The sequence below is a fragment of the Opisthorchis viverrini genome, assembly GCF_000715545.1.
Source record: "Opisthorchis viverrini unplaced genomic scaffold opera_v5_23, whole genome shotgun sequence".
Lineage (NCBI taxonomy): Eukaryota > Metazoa > Platyhelminthes > Trematoda > Opisthorchiida > Opisthorchiidae > Opisthorchis > Opisthorchis viverrini.
In genome coordinates this window covers 1,116,983-1,140,549 of record NW_008751679.1, presented here as the reverse complement: position 1 = coordinate 1,140,549, position 23,567 = coordinate 1,116,983, and the positions used below count along the sequence as shown (strand labels likewise).

The 23,567-nt window shown below is 43.0% G+C and overlaps 1 protein-coding gene across 1 annotated transcript; it reads left to right on the top strand.

The window, feature by feature from the left end:
- Positions 1-644: 644 nt before the first annotated feature.
- On the top strand, positions 645-9,362 carry T265_02023 (hypothetical protein; the record flags this gene model as incomplete). Its single annotated transcript, XM_009166171.1, has 7 exons — positions 645-752; positions 2,524-2,769; positions 3,144-3,612; positions 4,077-4,183; positions 7,278-7,400; positions 7,474-7,554; positions 9,207-9,362. The coding sequence occupies 7 exons, from the start codon at positions 645-647 to the stop codon at positions 9,360-9,362; spliced, it is 1,290 nt and encodes a 429-aa protein (XP_009164435.1).
- Between the last annotated feature and the right edge of the window lie 14,205 nt (positions 9,363-23,567).

Below are 23,567 nucleotides of genomic sequence, written 5' to 3'. Positions count from 1 at the left end.
CTATTCAAGAAAACGTTACCGAATCCTTTAACTTTAACTAATTAAAGCAGCAGTACGTTTGTAAAGTTGGGTTAGCGAATTAGAGCAGGTGCGCAGTGTATTTTCCATGGGACATAAACAAGACACTATGAGAACCAGAAAATACTTCGCTTTCTATTCCGGGGGGTTGAATTCCTTCTGGGAATGCGGAAAAGTGTCTCAGCCCTCAAAGTTACCTCCCCAAAGTTTTTTCGGATTTCGAGGTTTATTTGCTGATGTACTGCACTGTGTTGGGTTTTATCACTGTTCAAAAAATCAAGTCAAAATGTGCACCTGGTGAAGATGATGAAAGCAATGAGATTTGGAATTTCAGAATTCATCGGGATAGGTTAATCAACACATGTTCGCTGTCATGGTTAACGGATCTCTGAGCTCAGAATCAGCATCAGTTGCCTGATAAGTTGTGCGAAATGAGTTACACAAAGCAAGGCTTTCATTTGGACAAAATTCAAAGGATTTTAAGATCTTCAAGATCTTTATTGGTGCTTGATCTGTGGTTGCTTATCAGGCTCCAGGACTATTCCGATGTTTCTTCTGCAGATATATATATATGTTCGTCACAAACAACTCGCGTTGGGTTAGGATGCAATTTTCTGCCCAGATGAATGCCATATCAGCGCAAAGCGCTTCTGAACACAAAGGTGAGGCCTGTGAACAGGTATGCCAAAGGCTCCACTGATGGTTTACGGCTAAAATATGATGAAACTTCAAAAGTAGGTTGAGATGACGTTGCAACGTTGGTCTGGTCTCTTGTATTGAGCAGGTGGGCTAAAACTGTATTGTTAATGGTGTGTCGCCCAATAGGAAAAACACCGCTATAGGTTCTCCAGACAGCTCTGTGGACAGGAGAAGATATAAAAAAACAAGTATCAGATAAAGAGAAATAACAGCTTTGATTTTCTGCAGTGAAATCTTCATGATCCTGCTATCTTGGCCTTCGATCGGTCACCGAACCTCACATTCAGGATTTCAGTTCATGGAACTGACATTGAGTTCTGCAAGCATTATTTGGTTCCGCTGAATTGGTTAACATTCTGGTGAAAACTTCGCATAAATATGAGCTAAATCCAATTGAATCTAGCTTCTTCATACCGATCACTTCACTTACAGAGTCCTTTTTGTGGGGACAGTTCGTCTACCAGAACTCAACGGCGTTTCGTAGACCTCGGAAGGTTGTCGCTGACTTGTTGTATAAAGTTTTGAAGCTTCTCCATGAATATTGTGGAAGAGTCATGTTTCCGGCTGCTACGAAGTCCCATGATTCATAAGTGAGGGTGATACAATGCTTGTTCCCACATCTCGTAGTTGTCAAACATCACGTTCGGGTCAAAACGCAGGGCCTCTAGAATTTCATTGACAAAGCAATTACAGTCTGGAAGCCTTTTCTGGACAGGCGAAGAGTTTGACGGCACAACCAGAATAAGGGTTGGTTTGGTGTGAAGTGACGAATCCTCTCTTGGTGCTGTTTGATCATTCTACTGATCAGCAGGGGTCAGATACCAGCAGGAGAGTGACAGGTTCCAGTCTACCGACAGATTCGTGAGATGCTCATTGATGTCCATCAGTGACGAAACAGCTGATCAGTGAAACTAGGCTTTCCAGCACAGACTGATTTCACCTGCAGGTTGACCTCTCGGTTGAAGGCTTGAAAAAAAGCGAAGGCCGACTGATCCCAAGTGCTGCAGAGCCGATCATGTAGTGGACCAACCAAAAGCAGACGCATTTCAACATCCGATGAAGCATGCGAAGAGTGGTGAACAAGGCCGCTCGTAATCTGGTAAACCTCCATAACCTCACTCCAATAGGGTGAAAGTTACCTTCAGTAAACCGAGCATTTTTTTATCAAGCTCCGAGAACACTAAAGATCCGCTCACCAGCTGGCGGGCATAAGAAATTTGATCTGAAAAGCAGTTACACTTCACGTAAGAGACTTCGAGCTAGCTGATGCTTGGATGGTGCGTGGATAAGGCCAAAAACTTCAAGGCCTCTTGGCGTTAGCTGTCATTTAGTAGTGCTACCCCATACAAACCAAAGACTTCCCGTAATTTTATGTCTAACCAAAAGATCACATCTGCGGCACTCGTAAAATTTTTGAGACATTACTCCCATTGTGTATGATTGGTGTTGTTTGAACTTACGATAGCGTCTTCCGGAAATCTTCTTGTCCCCAGACACCATCGGGCGGTAACAAAACTGTACAAACTATCCTTTACAAGTGCAATATGGACGGACATTTGGCTTAATAATAGCAAAAGTTATTTTACCTGCCTGTTTAACCACTAAAACGCCGCACAATGAAACGACAGACAAAGACAAATAAAATAGAAAAAAATATCAGTCGCTGTAAAGTTAGCGAGGCGAGAGGAAACCAATTTGTAGGAACAGGATAATTCAACCAAATGCGTAGCGGATAGGGCATGCTTTTACCGAGTGCCACACCAATCTTTCATAAATAGTGTTCAGTGAAAGCAAACCGCCCCTTAGGAACCCAAAAATCTTCGCCAAACACTGCGTAAACCGGAAGAACAATTCCCAAAAGATTTGATAGTGATCATCAGCATCAGTAGCTGCAGTAATACAAACTGGATTAAAAAATTCCGTTTCCTAAAAGTGAACGGAAATCCGGTGAACTTTGCCGGAGAAACTAGCAGGGTAACGATGAAGGAGATACTTGCACTCAAGACGCAAAAGAATTCAAGATTCTCAACGATGATTACAACCTCGCTGCCCGTAAGTGCACACATCCTACCAATCAGCGAACTTGATTTTGTGGGGTAGGCTGTACCTCAGTAAACCAGTAATTTTCCATACGCTGTAGATATCAGTCGACATGAAACCATATTTCCCTCAATGCAAAGTTACGATATTCGTGTCGATGTGAACATTTCAAAGGTGAACATTTTTTCAAAGTGACCAAGACAAAAGTTTATCGCGTGGAAGTTTCCAAGCTACAGTCCGTGAATGATGAACCCAGTCTGCGAGGTTGTTTCACCTGCTACGCTATTGTCGTACGGTATCGTAATGGGAACCGTTTTTCTCCTTCCACACAAGGCCCGCTGAAGTAAAACATTAGAATTTGAATGAGAGATAACTGGTATAAATAGAATTTGGTGCATATTTTGCAATCCTGCTGGATCACGCATGATGCCAGATGTGTTCGTCGTAATCGGGTTGCAAGGGAACTTGCAACACGTCTCCGTCGACTGGGGTACACCGTCTTCGAAGAGTTGAGAGCACCTTCTTCGACGTCCTTTATCAAACCTGACCTAATCGCCGTTCGAGATCGCCGAGCAACTGTAATAGATGTCAGCATAGTCTTGGATGGGCGCGGAGTGACTGTGTGGAATGAGAAGAAGCAGACGTATGGTGCTGCCATAATCTCAGCCCTACATGCAATCGGTTGTGATGTCGACTTTTTGGTCCACCAACCGATGATCATCTCTTATCGAGGGATCTGCTTTCCTCAATCCGCTAAGGCTGTTATTGGACTGGGACTTCCTAGGGTCACAGTCAGTGACTTGTGTTTGCTTGTCATTGTGAGCTCTCTGCGTACTTACGACCCTTTTATGCGTGGTACATGACGTTGAGTGTACATTCTGGCCATCGAATCTCACACCCAGACGGACACTTTGTGCCTGATTCGCGAGTCTTGAGTGTGCTAGCGCTTACCACTCCTTAAAAGCATTCAGCATTGTTTGTTCTTTGCTCTGTTGTCGGTCTTCACACGCGTGTTTCCATACCAAAATTCTTACACACTTTGAGATTCATCTTGTCTGATTGGAACTGTTAGTGGCATGACTTCAAGTGAGACGCTTCTCTCTTTTTATCTAATGTTCTCCTCTAATTTTCCTGTAGCCCTTCCACATTCATCGCTTGAATTTACACTTTATGTTTGTGATCATGCTCTTCAAAAATAAACGATAGATATGACTGCAACAACAGAACTATCACCAGCTATGGATATTGCAACTATGCCTGTTGTAAACGGTTTGAGTTGATGAGTTAAATTATATGGGAACTTGATACTCCTACACCAGAAAGTTCCTTGCTGTTAAATAAAGTTCAAAACAGATTGAATCCTAATGGAAATGATGATGATCAACACAAGGCAATAGACACTCAGGTTAGATCACCAGCTGGTCAGGTGATTAGGCGGGTAACCTATGGATTGTTCGTTGCTGTGTACACTGTGCGCCAACAGAGGTTTGTAGACAGGGCATTGTAACCCAGTGCCTATTCAGGAAGACAAATTTGTTCTCGATGTGACACGACTGCCCGCAATTCCAACTTCAATGAAAGAAATTTGTAGCTAATGACGTTAGGAACAGCTTATCCTAGCTATTTTAACCAAAATGGACGTTCATTTTAGAATGGTCATTGGGAGAACCCAACAGGCACGGTCCGTAGGGCCATCATAGTGACGTGATCGCTGCAAATGAGTCTCTTGATTTATAACTTGGGTTCTTCTTCAGCTAATTCCAAAAATATCTAGCCTACGGCATGGCTAGCGATAAAAAAATCGTGAATACTTCTGGACGAAAAAGGGAAATCCATAGGAGATGTGCATAACATCAGTTTAGTTCGCCAGGTAATCGCTTGAGGCATACCACAGTTCTGACTTTGCTGAAACCCCATTTTATATTATTCAACCTAACCACCAGAGAGGTAAAACCTGTCAAAAATGATGGTTGCAAGCAATGCTCCTGATAAAACATCTCGTCAGACAAGTACATTTATAGATAGTTCACAAGGTTGAAGAGCTGCTAATAAGTAACATCTTATTGCTTTGAAATCATAATTATCAAGCCCTCAAATCAGTGTTCGAGTTTCTGTCAGAGAGAGGTCGCTGGTTGGACAAGACAAATTCAGTATCCTCGTGCTCTTGTGTTGCTGACAAAGTGATGGTCGAAGCAGCCTGACTACGATGGTTGACAAAACCCACTGAAGTATTTAGCTGGGTTGACTTGGTGGCTCTTGTTGACCTGTTGATTTGCAATTGCACTGATCACACGTTAAGCTCCTCCGGTTTGAAGATAGGACGGTATAGACACCGAATCATGAGACCCACATAATTTGTGGAGAATAAGTAAACTAATGAACAGATTACTACCGAATTTGTGTTAAGCAGGTGGGTACTAGAGAACTGGAACTTCAGTTATACTGCACTGAATGTTCTTCAGGAAGAAGTTGCTAGGCGACGTGCGACAGTTTCAGAAATCCTGTCGCCGACAACTAGATAGATTTCCTGAGAACTCAATCTCTACTAGATTTTTTTACATGTGAGCTTCTCTGGGCAGACATTCTTGGTCAGAGTTCTCCCGAATAATTTCAAACCTACTGTGAATTCAGATCTTACGAGCCTGTTCGATAGACACCTTATATCTCATATCAACGAAACTATAGAAGTTTGTGTACTGACTATACCAGATTCCTTTAAAGCACACCCCTCTCTGCAGTGCCTCGTCTGCTCTTCTTGTCAACGCAACGTTCAGAATTGGAAACTTATTCTCTGAATTGAAGCTGAGCGCAGAAGGTGCCGAGTTAACACTTTTAGGGACATCATCGGTTGAATCAAATGAACCACAAGTGATGAAAATCTCACTGACATGTCGAGAATAACATGATAACCATTTAATCATAAGAATACGTTCAATCTCTGAAATTTTTTTAGCTAAAATGAGACTGAGTAGTGAGCTCATCATTACTCCATCTCTTTGCCTATATACAGGCCAACCGAGTAGAAATGCTTTGCACTGTGGAATTCGCCTTTTCGCTTTGTCTAGGACTATGAGTGAGAAACAACGTGGGATTGTCAAATAAATTCACAAATAAAGCCAATCTTTTCAAAAGAAAAGGGGACGTCTATAAAGAGGGATGTGGCATGTACGGAGCGTACCAGTTTGTTGCTCTGTGCGCACTCTCCAACTGGCCTCAGTATTCAATTAAGCCGTTATGCAGTTGCGTGACACGGAGTCTGTTATGCCAAGAACGGGTCTTAGCAGGAAGCTCGGTTTGTGAACCTTGGGTGGCTCACACAAGTGAGAAATTGTCATCCCTATCATTCTGAGACCTACTAACCAATCATTCAGATTTCGTTTCTTAGCCACTTTAAACAAATCGTTATTTGGCCCCCTTCCTCTTTGTACAGTCTTTTTCGTGCGTTCATGTAAACAGATACGAAATGGCGAGGTGATTGCAATCAGGTTGCGTTAACTAGTACCCTGTCAAAAACGCATCTGAAGGGGTTAAATTTACGTTTGCTAACCAATGACCCTACTCCGAAAGAAACTCAAAGACTCGTTCGGGGGTCAGTTACCTCTAAATTCTAACCAATAAGATCCCACTTATTATTCCTCCGACCTTGTAAACCACTTATAAATGTATCTGTCTGATAGGCTCTTGTCAAGGGCATTATTCAAAACCCCTGTGTTGTGATATCATCTGGGACTATTCAACAGACTTAAATCGTGTAGAGACCTATCAAGCACCGAAGGAATTCCGAAGAAGGTTGACGGAAACCCGGGGACTGCGCCTACTTGATGAGCCCCAAAAAGGGCGAAAGCAGTCGTGGGCTGTCCATGGATTTTCAGCAACCTTATGAGCAGTACATTACAAAGATACTCAGAACTTTTGTTCCATTACAATGATATTTACAACTCTTGAGTCTTGTGTGAGCACAAAGACACGATTAACTCCATCCAGATCAAGGACCCAAAAGCTCAAAATTCATGCAAGGAAAACAGATTAGGAGACTGAAAACCAAGAATTGATCTTCCAGTTCCCGAAAGATGTAGTAAACTTTATGGTGGCGGTAAATCATCAATCATTTCGGTTCGTTCTTCAAGTTTTATTGACCCAAATCTTTGCTTTCTCCCACCGGGGTTCAAAGTTTTCTTGAATGAATCGTTCTGCAACGTCTTGGCTAAACTATGTGAGTGTTTGCTTTATAAATTCTGGTGCCCCTTTACGAGTTGCCCCTTAATTCATCAGTTCCTTAGTGACCTGACGTTTACTATTTGACGTGTATTGATATCTCTGTCTAGCTGTACAAAAAACTTTCGTGGAAACTGCTATATTGTTGACCATGCCTTGACTAGCAGCTAGCTGAGGTCATCGTATGCAAACCTGTCTAACACGGTCTGAATGCGTGGGCGAAACCAAATCAGAAGTACCACCACACTGAAAACTCCTCGACAGTCCACCACTATAATAAAAAAAAGATGATCGTTCAGCTGTAGCTCCCTTTCGGTGCTTGTCATGCCTCCCGAGGGAAGCACGAGGGCTGGGATACCGCCAGGTTGCCCAAGCCTAGACAGGGGAAGTCGAGAGGCAGAGGTCGGGCTCGAACCACGGATCTTCCGGTCAGTAAATTCGCACTCTAACCACTGAGCCATCCTGCCCACCAGCCCACCACTAGCTCCACCCTCTTTGAAGCTCATCGTATACACGCACTTCTCCAGTTTCCATCAACCTTATGTTCTGCTTGAAAATCGGAGAAGCAGATTCACTGGGAAAGTGCGTTGGTCTTAATGACAGACCACAGTGATTCTCTCGTTTGTGATATTCCGTAACTGTACGTGTTGGCCAAATTATGTTCTACTCATCACGACATTCGACATATTGAAGTAAATTTTGTTATCGTATTACACTGCTGATAAGGTTGTCGAGTATTACAAACGAGGGATTCGGTTGAGTCTCGTTAGTACACGTGAAATTTTCGAATGAGTGTATTTCAATCTACGTGGCTTTTTATATGCAGGTTGCTGTATACGGAGGATAAAAGCCTGTGCCGTTTGACGCATCAAAGCTGCAATCGGCTCAGATCAACTTTCAGTGTAGCCGTTGAGTAGATGGATGAGTTGAGAATACCTTGGTCTACTCTGGCGCGTACATTCGCGACTGGTTGTCAGTGAACTCATTGGCTGAATGCATGAGCTGTGATACTTTGAAACCTTACTGCTCTTAGTGGTGTGTACATCCATCGATTGGTGCCTGCATCACACTTGTAGCGTAACTGAACAGTCATTGGGTATGCAAGTGAGTGTGACTTTGTTCGTTCAATCAAAATTTCCATCCGTCGGGGACATAGGTCCACACAAATCAACAATAAGTTGAACAGTCACTCCGAGATATTTTGAAGAGGAGGAGGGTGCACATAGCTTTGTTCTCTGAGACTAACTTGCTAAAAGCCACAAATACTGAACGTTGAATATATTATTCAGCTTTGGTCCCATGAACAGGTGGTTTGAGCGGGGGTTCCTCTTTGTCATCCTCAAAACTCAGTGTTACCAGGATGCTTCTTAGAGCATAATGGTATTATCCTCGTTTCAATGGTACTTCTCAGCCAGAATCTTCGTTGCTATCGGTTATGCTGGTATAGAATGGCATGCATTCTCTCACCCCTCATCTCCCTTTCAAAGAAAGGGAATTGCACGTAATTAGGGTAGGCCTGGAAATTTGACTTGACTAATCTAATCGAACTTGCATAATGAGATAAGCCCCTCGGTTTGGCCATTAAGTTTTGTTCTTTGAAACTGATTGGTGCAAAAATTACCAATCAATAGTTCCATTTGTGGGTGATTCTTAGTAATGGTGAAATCGGCAGCGGTCAAAGCAACATGTCTGAACTATTTGTCATGCCCTTCTACCTCGTGTGCAAACTTGATATAGCATCTGTTCTTGACAAACCACACTACTTCTAAGGTCACTTCGACAGCCCACTACTAGCTCTACTCTTCTTTGGATTTATCAGAATGGCGTGGCCTCCAAACCTCAGTTTATTCGTAAATTTTGAAGCATCAACTATATTTGACAGCTTACAACAGCTTTCAAGTGTCCATGGCAAGATGTAGTTCAAATGCTATTGTGGTCAGGTACGTACGCTGAGTCCGACTGGAGACAAATGTCAGTGCTGAGTCTTATACAGTCAGTTGGATCAGACTGATCAAATCTGCTGAACGCAGAATACTAATTGAACAACCTACTTGATCTGTAATGTGAATAAAGAATCCAAATAAAACATGGATATTTGTAATACACTACTCATAAGGTTGCTGAAAATTCGTCGACAGCCCACGACCGGTTTCGCCCTTCTTGGAGCTCACCAGCAACCTTATGAGTAGTACATTACAAAATAAACATGTATCGCGATATCTCGAATATCGTAGCGACTGAAACATGAGGCGGCCTGGCGCAGCACATTCAGTTGCCTGAGAACATCCCAAACGAGAGATTCAGCTGGGTTCCAGGTGAGTCTCTCGAAAAACCAAATTAGTTTGCAAATGAGTGTATTCGTTAAAAAAAAATGGATTTTTTTTGGCTGATCTTTTCGCTGATCTGTTCCCTAAAAGCTGTGATTGAACCCACTGAGTTCAACAGAATCTGAAGTTTTGCTTGTCTCACTACTGGATTACCCTGTGGCCCTACCCCCCCCCCGCAAATAATAGCTTCCCCAGTAAGAAATTTCCGTCAGGAAGCGTTTGTCCACAAATTCGAACGGCATTTAGCTGAAGTGACCTAGTGGGCACCACATTTCATCCACTACAACTGCAGAGAACCAGAGCGAACCCACTACACCGGTATATAGTTAATTTATTGAATGGTACCTGAAAAGTAGCAAAATTTAACCATATTCATCACCATATTCGTCATCATCATCATCAACACCATGACATGAGTGTTCAGGCACTGACGTCTCGCTGCCGTACGTATCTTGAACTATCGTTTCTGGAACTCAGCACACTAATGTCAATCTGGTTCACTGCGAAAGCAAGAGCAGCTTGTTTTCCTGCTTGCCTCAGCGTGCGGTCAGCCGTCGAAGCCTAAAGATGGATTTCGGGATGCCTGAAGCTATCTGTGCAGGCTGATCGGCAGACCAAGATCGACACAAGACGAACGAGATCGTCAGTTCTAGAGGATAGTTCTACACTTAAAATGGTGTCAAGAGGACGAGATGGGTGGAAAAAGTATGCTAAAGAGGGAGAAGGAAGTTGTCAGCAGTAGCCCGGCTTTGCTTACCCACCCCGCTCTATGCATTAACCAAGGCTGGTGATACCATGCGATTTGGCATGGGAGTGTATTGGCTGTTGTGAGTATGACGTCTGTATGCGAATTGGAATATTGACAGACTGCCCAAACCTAGGGAGAAGGACGACTACGGTCCTTGACCAAAGCCTTTTCGTCAAAACCCTGACCGCAAGGCAGCGGTGTCTGACGGGAGATCCAAGTCAAACCTAGTGTGAGAAACTCTGCAACTGTCACAGAGATACCTTTCCAGTGGGTCAGAGAGGCACACAAACAGTCAAATCACCTTCATGACGGAAGCAACGAGCTATGTTTGTTAGAAATATATAGGACTATTCCACATGATTGTTCACTAGGTGTATAGCTTAGTGGTGGATGCGACATACGGATCCGTCATCCACCTTATTCTCTTGCTGTTACTCCTACTTTGGGCGATTTACGTTTGGTTTGGGAACAATAATAACGCATCTTCAAGAAAGCTCATATTAGAATTATCACACAGCAAAAACTACTCCACGACTTTTAGTTTGAGAAGTTTCCACGAATACTGATCCTCATTCTGTTTGGTTTGCTGGCGCAAGCGCGTCGCGAACGAAACTGCGATAAGATCTGACCGCAGCTCATCACTTTATCATCTTATACTTTACTATAAATATTATGCAAAAGTTTAGCTACCGTCGGATGAGGAATCCTGATTCCATCTGGACCAACTCAACCAAAGTTTGCCGAAAATTGAGACTGACTGTCAACGTTAGCTAGAGTCAGTCAAGAACAGAATTTTTCTACAAAACCTTGATCAGATATTGACTAAGTTTCACGGCTTTACAAGACACCCTCATTGTAATGACAGTCAGGGAATTGAAAGTGGAATGTTGAGTACCTCGGAAATACAAAACGTCCTTTTTTTCGTGTCGATATTCCGCTACTGAGCTGATTTTCCTAGCCGAAAGAGGGACTGAGAAAAGTAGTGGGTTAGACGGAAATCGATTGAGTGCCGTCCTTCCCGTTTTTCATGAAGTTGCGAAGGTTCGTAGTGGCTTGGCCTCCTAAACAGATTTTTACGTGGTTGTGCATCTGTCAAGCTCCGATGTACTCACACTGGTACTCCTGTCAGTTTTGACCATGAAGCAGAATTTACTGTCTGCTTACTGTGACATCTCCGCACACGAAGATGCCAGTCATGGCAAATCTTCCGGGAGAGATTAGACCCTTGTAGCTGTTGCATTGCGGTCCATCCCGGTAGCAAACGTATCTGACGAGCTCCAGAGCTGCGTACGCGTTAGCTTAGCCTTGCTGAGGAGTCTACGTTGATGAAAACATCCAGTCTTTGTGCGTTATCCACACTCGAACCGAGTAGAATACTAACGCTTTTTGGCTTCCTGGTAGGTACCCAAACCAAAGGAACGGGACACAGTACAAGACTGAACTGAAATCTGAGACGTATCTCCGGTCCCGACAGGCCCGAGATATGTCCTTTCCCCTTAGTTGAATGAAGTTGTTCTGCATAACAGCTCAGACTACTTGGAAACGGTGAGCTGCTGTTCTATATATTAACCTCTGTTGTAAAAGAGTGCCCTATGAGTAATTCATCAAATGCAGCGTTGGCTAACAGCACTGGTGTGTACTAATGATGAAACATGTGAACAGTGTCTGGTCTGCTGTCAAAGCTTCAACCCGCATCTGATGATAGGTTAAAATGGGAGTTATGCAAGAGCCCTGCAGTGCTTGTTAATCGTTGTTTAATATTCCAAGAAAGTTCAGGAAAGTTCAAGGTGACACTTGAGAATGCTCCCCTTCCAAAAAACTCTATGCAACCGAGAGCTGTACATCCTTGTCTGATGTTGTGTAACCGCTTAGTTCGTGTTGTCCAGTAGACAGCTCCACGCACGGAAGAGCACTCTTCCTCTAACTGGCAGTTGTGGGTTGGGAGGCACCCGCGTTGCAATTTTGAATGCTTGAAGCAGCCCTACACTGCCATGTGGGTCAGATTTTTCGTCGCCTCATAAGGTTCCTGTGCTTTAACTTTTCTACTATGGTCGCGACAGATCTACATGAAACTCCCATCCTATCTCATAGACCACGTTTGAATTTCATTGTAAGTACATGAGAAGTAGCTTGGCTTATACAGCCACATACTGATCGATTACCTTAGTCACAAATGAATCACAGAAATAGAAAACTTTATCTCTTCAGTAGGAATTTCAGCAGCACAAAACCTTCACGAGAACCGTGGAAAATCCTCCACAGACCAGAGAAAGATAGATGACAGTGGGCCACACATGAAGACACCAAGAATAGCATCGCAGATCTATAACACATGGTTAACGCGGACGAACAAAGTCCATATTTACTCTGTATGTGGTTTCGGTGTTCAATCCGTGAAACAAGGATGACCTATCCATGTTTTACTAGGTTCGCCAACCCTTCGCATGGTAGGAAATAAACTCATTTGGTGGACCACACTGTCTCGAAAGAAATCAAAAGTACGTCAGTTCCCCATGAAAAAAACTGTCCATATTTAGAGAAAATAAACACTGAGACTGTCCGTCTGGTGTCTCGGAGAGTCAAATATTTGCAACCAATTAAAGGGTCAGAAGATCGTTAGGTCGAAAAAGGGCTGCATGCACCTTTCAAGATGTATTTCCCAACTGTGGGAAGGCATGTCATAGAATAAGGCTGCTCTGTTTGTGATTGTCCAGAGTGTTTGGTCGCATTGTAGTTGTTCACAAGGTACAGTGCTTCGAAAGTATTCAGAAAAATTTACGGAAAGAAACTGATTGAGATAAAGGGCCTCAGAGACAAAAGATAGGATAGAACAAATACTTATTTGTTAGGAACCAGAACATTTTGAGCCGGTCGGTTGAGCGACGACTGCACGACAAGGACGTTTCAATTTACCGCACTTGACTGTGCATGCTAGTTGCAAATGAACTCACTGAACAAGAGACTGAATGCACAAAAATTCTATTGGTGTTCATGTGTATTCGTAATGCACTACTCATAAGGTTGCTAAAAACTCGTCGACAGCCCCAGATCGGTTTAGCCCTTCTTGGGGCTCATCGGGTAGGCGCAGTCCCCGAGCTTCCATCAACTTTATGTTCTACTTGAAGTCAAATTACACGAAATTAGCGAAATACACTCATTTTGGGGCGTTTCTTCATGCAAACAAGCATAGTAGGACAGCAACCCGAAAACAGGCGCATATAGTTGGTAAACACGGATAAAAGTAACCTTTCAGCTGCCCGCTCGATGACTAGTGATGCCTGCTGAAAATAATATTTGCTTCTTAAATAAAAGATCGACCATTTACTAAACAAATCTGCAGACCTTCTAAAGCCGCTGCTTCAGAATATGGAGCACATGTGTTGAATCACTTATCGCAGGAAACTAGCAGAAGCAGGAATTTTACAGAGAACCGCGAAATATTGCTTCGGTTCTGACATGATCCCAGTTGCACTTTGTAATTGCCGTCACTACCTCTGTGTCTCTGCCATCTCAAAAATTCAATCAGCCATCATCTATGGAGATAAGCATGAGAGAAATTCGAATAAATGTTGTATTTATTCACTCCATGGATGGGATTATTATCATGTATATAATTTATGCACGACATATAATAGGTGCCATCAGTTTGGTTCGTATGGACAGCCTGGATAAATTGGCTGACTTCTTTCCGCTTTGTACCCGATAGAGCACTGACTCTGAAGATTCATCACTCTGATGTGAAGATTCCAACTAGTTTTTTTTATTACCGTCAGTTAGATCGTTTTATCAGTATATTAGGTCAGGATTTCAAGCATCCATGTAGCTATTCAGGGTTTATTATGAAAAGACGATGGCGGCTAGGTATATGCGGACGAAAATTTACTAGAGCTACTGTGAATGGTGGTCCGCGCATTGTCGGCACTCATTCAAAAGGGGTCGCGTTCAATTGGCGACGGCACTCGAGACATGGAGTAAACGAATTGATGGAATAGTTTAGTTTTTATGCACAGATTGAACAAATTATGAATGGAAAGCCGTTCACTTTGGTAGACTAGTAAATTTCCAGATCCCGAAATTAACTACATTTGATCCACCCAAACACACCCGGGGGTACAAGTATCTACAGATTTAACGGCGGTCTCTGACATCGTAACATAGATCAGCTTTGAATTTGACGAACAGTTGGAGTGCAGAAACTGACCGTATCTTACAAACCAGATGGGCTGTATCTTCTTGCAGCAAGGGTTTTGTGTTAGGTATAAAAGTCTCTTCTTTCTTGACAAACTGTCCCTTATGGCAGAGAGTCGTTGGGTTTCCCTCAGGGTTACTCTTACCATCTCCTTGTAAAAGCCCCCCATCAAGAGGGATTAATTTGGCTCAGTCTCTGAGGCGAGAGGGGATAAATGTATTGACCTGTTCCACCATGCGATCATTAGAGTATAGGGGTTCATAAAGCCCGCCTCATTTCGAAACTTGTGTTTAGAAATATGTACCAAACTAACTGTTGACATTTAGCTCTGTCTATCTGCAGACCTTCTAAAGCCGCTGCTTCAGAATATGGAGCACATGTGTTGAATCACTTATCGCAGGAAACTAGCAGAAGCAGGAATTTTACAGAGAACCGCGAAATATTGCTTCGGTTCTGACATGATCCCAGTTGCACTTTGTAATTGCCGTCACTACCTCTGTGTCTCTGCCATCTCAAAAATTCAATCAGCCATCATCTATGGAGATAAGCATGAGAGAAATTCGAATAAATGTTGTATTTATTCACTCCATGGATGGGATTATTATCATGTATATAATTTATGCACGACATATAATAGGTGCCATCAGTTTGGTTCGTATGGACAGCCTGGATAAATTGGCTGACTTCCTTCCGCTTTGTAACCGACAGAGCGCTGACTCTGAAGATTCATCACTCTAACATGGAGATTCCAACGAATTTTTTTTATTACCGTCAGTTAGATCGTTCTATCAATATATTAGATCGGGATTTCAATCATCCGTGTAGCTGTTCAGGGTTTATTACGAAAGGACGATGGCGGACGAAAATTTACCAGACCTACTGTGAATGGTGGTCCGCGCATTGTCGGCACTCATTCAAAAGGGGTCGCGTTCAATTGGCGACGGCACTCGAGACATGGAGTAAACGAATTGATGGAATAGTTTAGTTTTTATGCACAGATTGAACAAATTATGAATGGAAAGCCGTTCACTTTGGTAGACTAGTAAATTTCCAGATCCCGAAATTAACTACATTTGATCCACCCAAACACACCCGGGGGTACAAGTATCTACAGATTTAACGGCGGTCTCTGACATCGTAACATAGATCAGCTTTGAATTTGACGAACAGTTGGAGTGCAGAAACTGACCGTATCTTACAAACCAGATGGGCTGTATCTTCTTGCAGCAAGGGTTTTGTGTTAGGTATAAAAGTCTCTTCTTTCTTGACAAACTGTCCCTTATGGCAGAGAGTCGTTGGGTTTCCCTCAGGGTTACTCTTACCATCTCCTTGTAAAAGCCCCCCATCAAGAGGGATTAATTTGGCTCAGTCTCTGAGGCGAGAGGGGATAAATGTATTGACCTGTTCCACCATGCGATCATTAGAGTATAGGGGTTCATAAAGCCCGCCTCATTTCGAAACTTGTGTTTAGAAATATGTACCAAACTAACTGTTGACATTTAGCTCTGTCTAACTGCGTGACCTTCACATTCATTGTCCAGACGGAATGATAGCCAAACCTCTGGCTGTCAAACAAGGGGGAAATATTACATCCCTGGTTAAATAAATTTAATTTAAGACACCTGTATCCGACACAGGCATATTGTTTTCTTGCTAAAATTACGGAAATTCACGAGAAAAACGGGAAAGTAGGCGATAATTTACCAGGTGACCAATGACAACATGAACTCGTTCTTCTTTCTGCTATTTTCTACACAGGAAACCGTGGATGATGATCAGTGTTCACAAGCTCAACTGTCAATATTTCCACCTTAATCTGAATAAAGCCAAGCGAATTGTTATTAAATTGTTGAATTCTGATTGGTGCAGAACACTGGTGTAACAATGAGGTCACCTCTATGCGGAACAAGTGGACAGTTTTCAATGTTCATATTTGTATGTTATGAAAGCGTGATTTTGATCCTGACACACAGCTTTTGTGGGCCCAAGCCTCCCGCTACCCTTAGTTTGTTTTATTGCCCTGATTTGAACTGCAGCTTACAGATTGCAGCTAAATGAAAATCGGCAATTTTGATCCTGAAATTTTGTCGCCATAAGGGACATTTGGCGTTTTCCCGGATGGAAATACAATCATTACAGACCATTTTTGTATTGATACTATCGCACTACAACGACACAAAAACGTTTACATTGTCGTGTCATGAGCTGAGCTGAAATACCCTCGGAGCCTTCTAGTTATATGACGATCCGAGCCCTCTGTTAGACAGGAATCCACACGGATCCCGCTATACCGCACGTCTCCAGGCGCTGCTACGACCGATAAGCCTAGCCCGCACGAGACTGGCCGAGAATTCGGGACGCTTGCCGGTCCGGCATCAAGACGAGATCTCATTGATCGAGAATCTGAACCCAACAGCCAATCATGACCCGGTATTGGCCAAATGCCGGTTGCCACTGCCTCATCTAGAACTCGTCAGAAATTCCAGAAAGTTATAACCGCCTACGCTATATATACGAAGCGTTGCACAACTTTTCCTGACTTCGTTTTGGGCATTAATAGACCTTGTGCATCTTTGGTGGTTGTTTTGACGTGAACGCTAGCTTGGGAAGTTCAGACCGAGAACCAAGCTGAGGGAACTAAGCTGGGAAAATACCGTTACTACACCCTCATAGTCTTCTAATGGCAGGACAATACGATCGTGAAGTGTTTAGCTCCATTCTTCAACAGCTTTGCCCGATTGCCAACTATTTACCCACCTTCACTTAACGTGCCTATCTGACATGCAAAATCTTGTGAAAAATGACTGGTTTTGCCATTATTACTGCAACTTTCGTTGTCCCAGGCGGTAGCTCGATTATCCTCACTGACAACCGTGAGAATTCACAGGGCTAGAATCCATTACTGAAACTAGTTCCTCGCTACGCTGGAAACATTCCGCTGGTAACATTTATTGTTCTCCTAGTGAATGGTCATATGCCCTGTTGGTATTGGTCGACTACAACGGTAGTGAAGTCGAAGCTTTATTTGACAAGGCGGTTATCGATACGTTCCTACAACCGTATACTTCCCAGATCTAACTATAATCGTTCGCTGTGAAAACCAGACTTAAAACAGCTTTGGGACGTTTTCCAATTTACTCAACCTTTCTGTCAAAGTAGTATCTTTCTGAGTTGGAAACTGCGTTGTCAGTCATCTGGAGAAGCTAGTTGGGGTTCAACTCTCTCATCTGCAAGACCCTGGGGTAAAAAGGAAACCACACTTAGGTAAACATCACGGCAAATACGTACAGATTTTGCATTGACCGAATCGGTTATCAGATATCGTTCCCTGACAGTTTCAAACCTGCGAAAACAGTCATACAAAAGCTATTTTCACAAGCTTGAATTCGAACTGTCAGTTGCTATTGTTTGATATGTGGACTTTATCGATATTTGGTCGATATACCATGAACTCAAAACTTAACGGACTTGTAGAGAGACGGTCTGCTGAAAGCTTCAGGAGAATTTCATTTGGTTGCTTGATTTCAAGATGTGGGTGTGGGTATGGAGGCGAGATGGGGGCGAGATGGCCCAAGTGGTTAGAGCTTGAATTTACTGACCGGAAGGTCTGTGGTTCGGATCCGACCTCCGCCTCTTCCGCTGTCTAGGCTTGGGTGACCTGACAGTATCCCAGCCCTCGTGCTTCCTTCGGGCGGCATGGCAGCTAGGCACCGAAAGGGCGCTACAGCTGAACGCTTTATTATGGGTATGGAGAACAGCTGAGTTCAACTCACTACTGTTGACCAAATGGCGCAGCCTTGAATTACCGGCCAGGAGGTAGAGGCTCCAATCACCTTTTAGATTCGTTGGGCACGCACCGTGGCTGATTTACAATAGGGATGAAACGATCGTGCGTTGCTTCTCTTAAAAAACCAACAGATGAGTCCGATGAGGCTGGTGAATGAGCTTTGGTGAAAATGGTTCCAAGGAAGCACCGAAAGGATTTCCAACGTCACCTCTTGCAGACTGTTAGAAAACTGGCCAGTCACATTCTCTGCGGTTAGTGACACAGTTCCCCTCCTACCGTGGCATTTGTTGATAGCTTTGAACCACTAATCCAGATGGATTAGTGTCCTGACGGATTTTAAGCAACCTTATGAGTAGTTGGCGTTGTTGATAACTTTGAACCACTAATCCAGATGGATTCGTTTCTTGACGGATTTTAAGCGACCTTATGAGTAGTACATTACAAAAATTCGTATCTCTTTTTGTGTGACCAGCGAGTTTCACAAGTGGCGAATACAGGAATCTTTTCTGAATAAGTTGACGGAGTTGCTGCTCTACAAACCGGCTAAGAAATCCCAGTGCATAATTAAAAGTCATCTGTAATTCCATGAGTAATCCTGCTTCGACAGTTGTCATCGGCTTTTGCTGAAGGTATCGTGGTAACTACTTGTCAAATCCGCCCCCCCCCACAGATTTGTCTGAGGGGAGGTTAGACTACTTTGCTATGGGTTAGAGTGTAATTCACGTGATGCAATTTATCACCGGTAATTACCCCCAACAACAAAGTTCCTATCCACGTCAGCCTGGTTGTGAATAGCTGATAAGTCCCCACAATAAGTGCAACATGATTCAACCGTGGACTGCACTCTTGGTCATCGAAGTATGCTCAAACTCGGTCCAACTACGCAGTGACATGTGATACTCTTCAAATTTTTCCGTCGGCAATCAAAATTTCTGCTTTATCATCAACTGGGGATTAGAGTAGTATTTCCATTCTCTGATAAACTACTCGTTCAAGCCTCAATGTTCAACAGATCTATATACAAGTTGTTAGTTCGAAGAATTCTTTCGAAGCCGGGAGTAATTAACGCTTTACTTGTGATCTAACTTCAGAGTGTATATTACGCTCCATTCGGATGTTATATAACCCCAGTAAATACCACGGTGCAACAGTGACTGAAGTGAACTCATCCACTGCATAAGATTTGTTTTCCTAGATATTGCGAAAACGGATAAATGTTTAAAAACGAAAAATTCTTGTGACAGAGTCTCATAATACGGTCTAGCAAGTGAGGTGATATTGCACCGAGAACAAATGGCAGCCAAAAGTGCGGCTTATGGCACTTGGACTGATTGAGGAATAACTTTCAGTCAATGCAGTTCACTGAAACTCAACACGTAACCATCTCGTTCATGTACACCATGCTTGGATTGGACAGAAGTGAATCAAAGACAAGAACTGATTCGCCTCAATCGCTTTCAGCATCATATATGGCACCAAAACTTGTGGCAGTAGTCTGTACTTGTATTGCCTTCAAAATCACGCAGAGTCAGGATCTTGCTTTAAGCGTGAAATTGATTAAACGCAAAACCATTTTAAAAATATGAAGTATAGTGCAATGAAAGTGACATAATCAATATCTTAAATCAAGGTTAGAGCCTGTTTTTCCAGCTGACAGCTAGCTTTGTTCAGCTGATTTCCACCACAATACCATCCAGGGTCAGTTCAGATGCACTGAAATGGTGAGTAAGAAAACGTTGGCTCACGCCCTGCATAGTATACCTTCAGTTTAAATCGACTTTCGTCGACCTTGCCTAACTAACTGTCTACAGTGTATTTTTGCATCGGATTTTGTACGCGCAGATTGAGCATTTATTAGTCATTATTTCGAATCGATAAGAATAAAAACCAGCTCAACATTCAGGTAAACTGACACAGTTAAGTAGAAATTCCGAGCAGATTTGGACAGATTTTATCGTTAGCGCAGCTGACGAACTATTTTGATTCTGAGCACATAATAGTATCAAGACTATTATCAGTGATAATACTGTCAGTAATTATATTCGTACCGAGAGTAGTGACAATAATATAGGAGCCAAACCAATGCTTTTCCATCAGAGAAAGTAAAGAACGAAAAGAAAGACAAGAACAAGAAATTCCTTCCAGCCTGAGTTGTAACCATAGCATGCGCAAAACTCTGAGGTGCGTGTGTGCTTCAAAGTTGGAAATGACTATGGGATATCTGACAGTCAACTCAGCTGTTCAAACATTTGGTCATTTATTGTTGGGTATTGCTGTTTGGAGCGGAAGCACAATGCAGGTTACTTATAAGAAGTGAGGGTGAAATATACGTTTTTAACATTACTCTCTGAGTGTTTCATGAATGTGACCCAGAAAAAGAGTAGATGATAGAGTAAACGTGGGGTTTGTTCCCATTTTGAGGCAATGTTTACTATCAGCAAACTTCTGATAGCGCCCTGTCCATCTCCAAGAACCGTACAGAGATAGTTGAAACGGCATAACACGAATTCTTCCGCTAAAATCCATAGTCAATTTTTACAATCCTGATCCGCGGAGGTACGTTAGCACATGTACATGCAATACGCTATTAACCATCTCTGATAATTCAAAAGTGGAGGCTCAATTTCCTTGCTTTGTCATCAAAAAGTTATCTTTAAAAAAACCAGACAAGCGTGGTGAAGATACAATGGAAATGATGTGGAACCCAGGGTCTCTGATCACAGTGAAAGAATGTGTCCAGCACCAAAAGCTGCGTTGGTTGGGACATGTGTTGCATATGCCGAACCATCGCTTGCCGAAGAGAGTGCTGTTTTCCACGCCCAATTCAGATTGGCGTAAACAGAGAGGTGGCCAACCCTTGACATGGCAGAGGAGTATGAAGCAGGTCACGAAATGCTTGGGTGTTGCTGGTGCTACTCAACTTCCAGGATGGGGACCGCGTGATCCTCGCTGCACCTGGTTGGAGACCGATGTCAGTGGGTTTCTTCTCGTCGGTTTCTATCCAGATTGCCTGAATGAATGTCTGGAGGTATATATACCTCGGGATGACTGTGGTAAACTAGCACTAAGTCCCTTACCCGTCCACCTTTACTCTTTTCTTTACAATAAAGTTTTCAAATAAATCATGGTTGTACGGCAGTGAAGCATCGGTGTTGAACACTGATGATGATGATGATGATAATGATGATGATGATGATGATGATGATGATGATGATGATGATCACCGGTACATTGCTTGCAGCTTCTGGGTTTATCAATTCACCAATTCAGAAACAGCTCAACAGTTTTCAGACCGTTTTTGTCATCTTGATCACGAAGTGCACTTCCTAGGAACAAGGGTTAAATTGAATTCAAATTTTGATGTGATTTTTGGTCTACTCAACTGCTAACTAAATCGAGCAGTAAGTAAGTAAGTAGGTAAGTAGGTATGTTTCAACAAGTGAACCAGCTAACGTTTCTTAATTGTGATCCTACAAATAACAGTGCAGTTACCAAGCAAATTCAAGCCGGAAGGAATTATATTGGGATGGCTTTTGTTCGGTGAACTCTTTAAGGAAGGTCCTCCCACCACGTGCTAACATAACCAATACCAAAACGATAAGTGAGGGAGAGATTATGTGAAGTTCATTGTCGGCAAGATTAACATCTGTTGGACGCTGGTAAGCTGAACGAGTACCCGGTTGGCCCGCATGCCTTCAGCTAATTTTGGTCGCACCTAACCGTGTAACGGAATGCGACAGCTTCTGAATCACGTCACTTGCTTTTTCATAATATATTCCTCGTGTACATTTTCGACCAGCTACCTGCATAGGTCGTACATGCTAAATTCCGTTGGGAAGATCACCTTTTTAAGCGAATAGGCTGATCGTTTTATATCCGCAAACCTCTTTGGGTCCAATGTATAGCCCTGGGATGAGTCCAGGCGATTAACAGAGGTCACCCTTCGACAAACACACATTTTCATATCAATTTGCTTCTGATGGGAGACTCACCTGGAACCCAGTTGTATTCCTCGTTCATGAGTTTCTAAAGAAACCGTGTGTGTGTGAATTACGTCTATAGAAGGGACTCTTGTTACACTACCATGCAAAGATAGATCGCTCTTTTTGTCACATGCGGAACTTCACCGATTATCCCCAATTTGGATGAAATACAGCTTACAGCTCCAATGCTTGCTCTGACCCCTCAGTGGCTGCCAATTCAATAGAACCCCGGGAATCTGACTTACCGTTCTTGCAACAAATCATGCTGGACGTTTCCAAATTAGCACGCCTGAAAAGACGAACGTGTTCTCGCTTGAGCGATGTGGCTCAACTGCTCGAAGACACAGTAACTGTCATGCTTGTGCCAATCGACTTTTGTGCCTGTCCGGGATATCCCAGTCGGTTAGCACCAAGGTCGCTTGAAACCTGTTCGACATAAAGTCGTGAGGATTAGGATCAAAGAGAATAAACGCCAGAAGAACTGCACCAAATATAGGTATTTTAGTAGTTGAGGCCCTGAAATCGAGGGTCTATAGACACTTCATCAACTCTTGAAATTTCTCCTCAGGAGTAAACTTGGTCCAATCTCAAGGATTAGGACAGAGGCGAGGAGATGTTTCTTATCAGATACTACCTGCAACAAGGAATGTCATCGTAAGAGAACCCTAAGGCAACAAGTGTGCTTCTCTCCTAAGCGTATTGCCTGTCCCGAAGCTCCTTATGGGGAAAATTCTCTATAAATCAGAATTGGTCGGCTCTGAATTATTTATTTAAGATAGACTACTTTGGACTTTTGTTTACCACAGATAAACACTCAAAAATCATAAGTAAGCAACTAGCTGGGACTCTGTGGAGTTCGTGAAAAGTGCATCAGTGGCCGAGTATCCAAACTTGTTAAAACAAGCAGACGTTTGATGACAAAATCGTGGGTTATTTTAAAAAATCACGCCCTCACTGCGGTGTTTACATGTTTTCGTTGTTACCGCGGGCGCTTTGCATTGGTTACACATCCCCTTAGATGCTTTGGAGGCTCAGGTCTAACAATTTAAATTGCAATCTGGTAAGGAGGCGAATGCCGAATACGCCCCAGTGCTCCTTGCACCAACCGACAGTACTACTTCTGAGAACGCGTTGCACGCAGGAAACAAAGACTGTTCACGATTCCAGCCTCGAATAAATGTAGTTAACCCCTGTGTCCCACCAATCCTCTGAAGGTATCCCCGCAGATAATCCCAGTTTTTTTCACCAGCTATGTGAAGAACCTAACGGTGCCGAGCGACTGAAACTTGAACGTGGAGCTATTAACCGTAGAAGAAGGACTCATTTCTGGTTCACAAATAGTCCGAACCACAAAGAGTCACGATTGTCATCAGATGGGTGGAAATCTGGTATTAGTACTGCCTAATGTCTTAAATTACCACTGGGTTCTAAATAACTTGGCCATAAACACTACTAGGATTACTAAGCGAGAGGTGTCCCCTACTCAGTATATTTGTAATACATTGCCGTTTAACAGCTAATATTTACTCCAAACACGTGAATTTATAAGTTCTGGCCCACA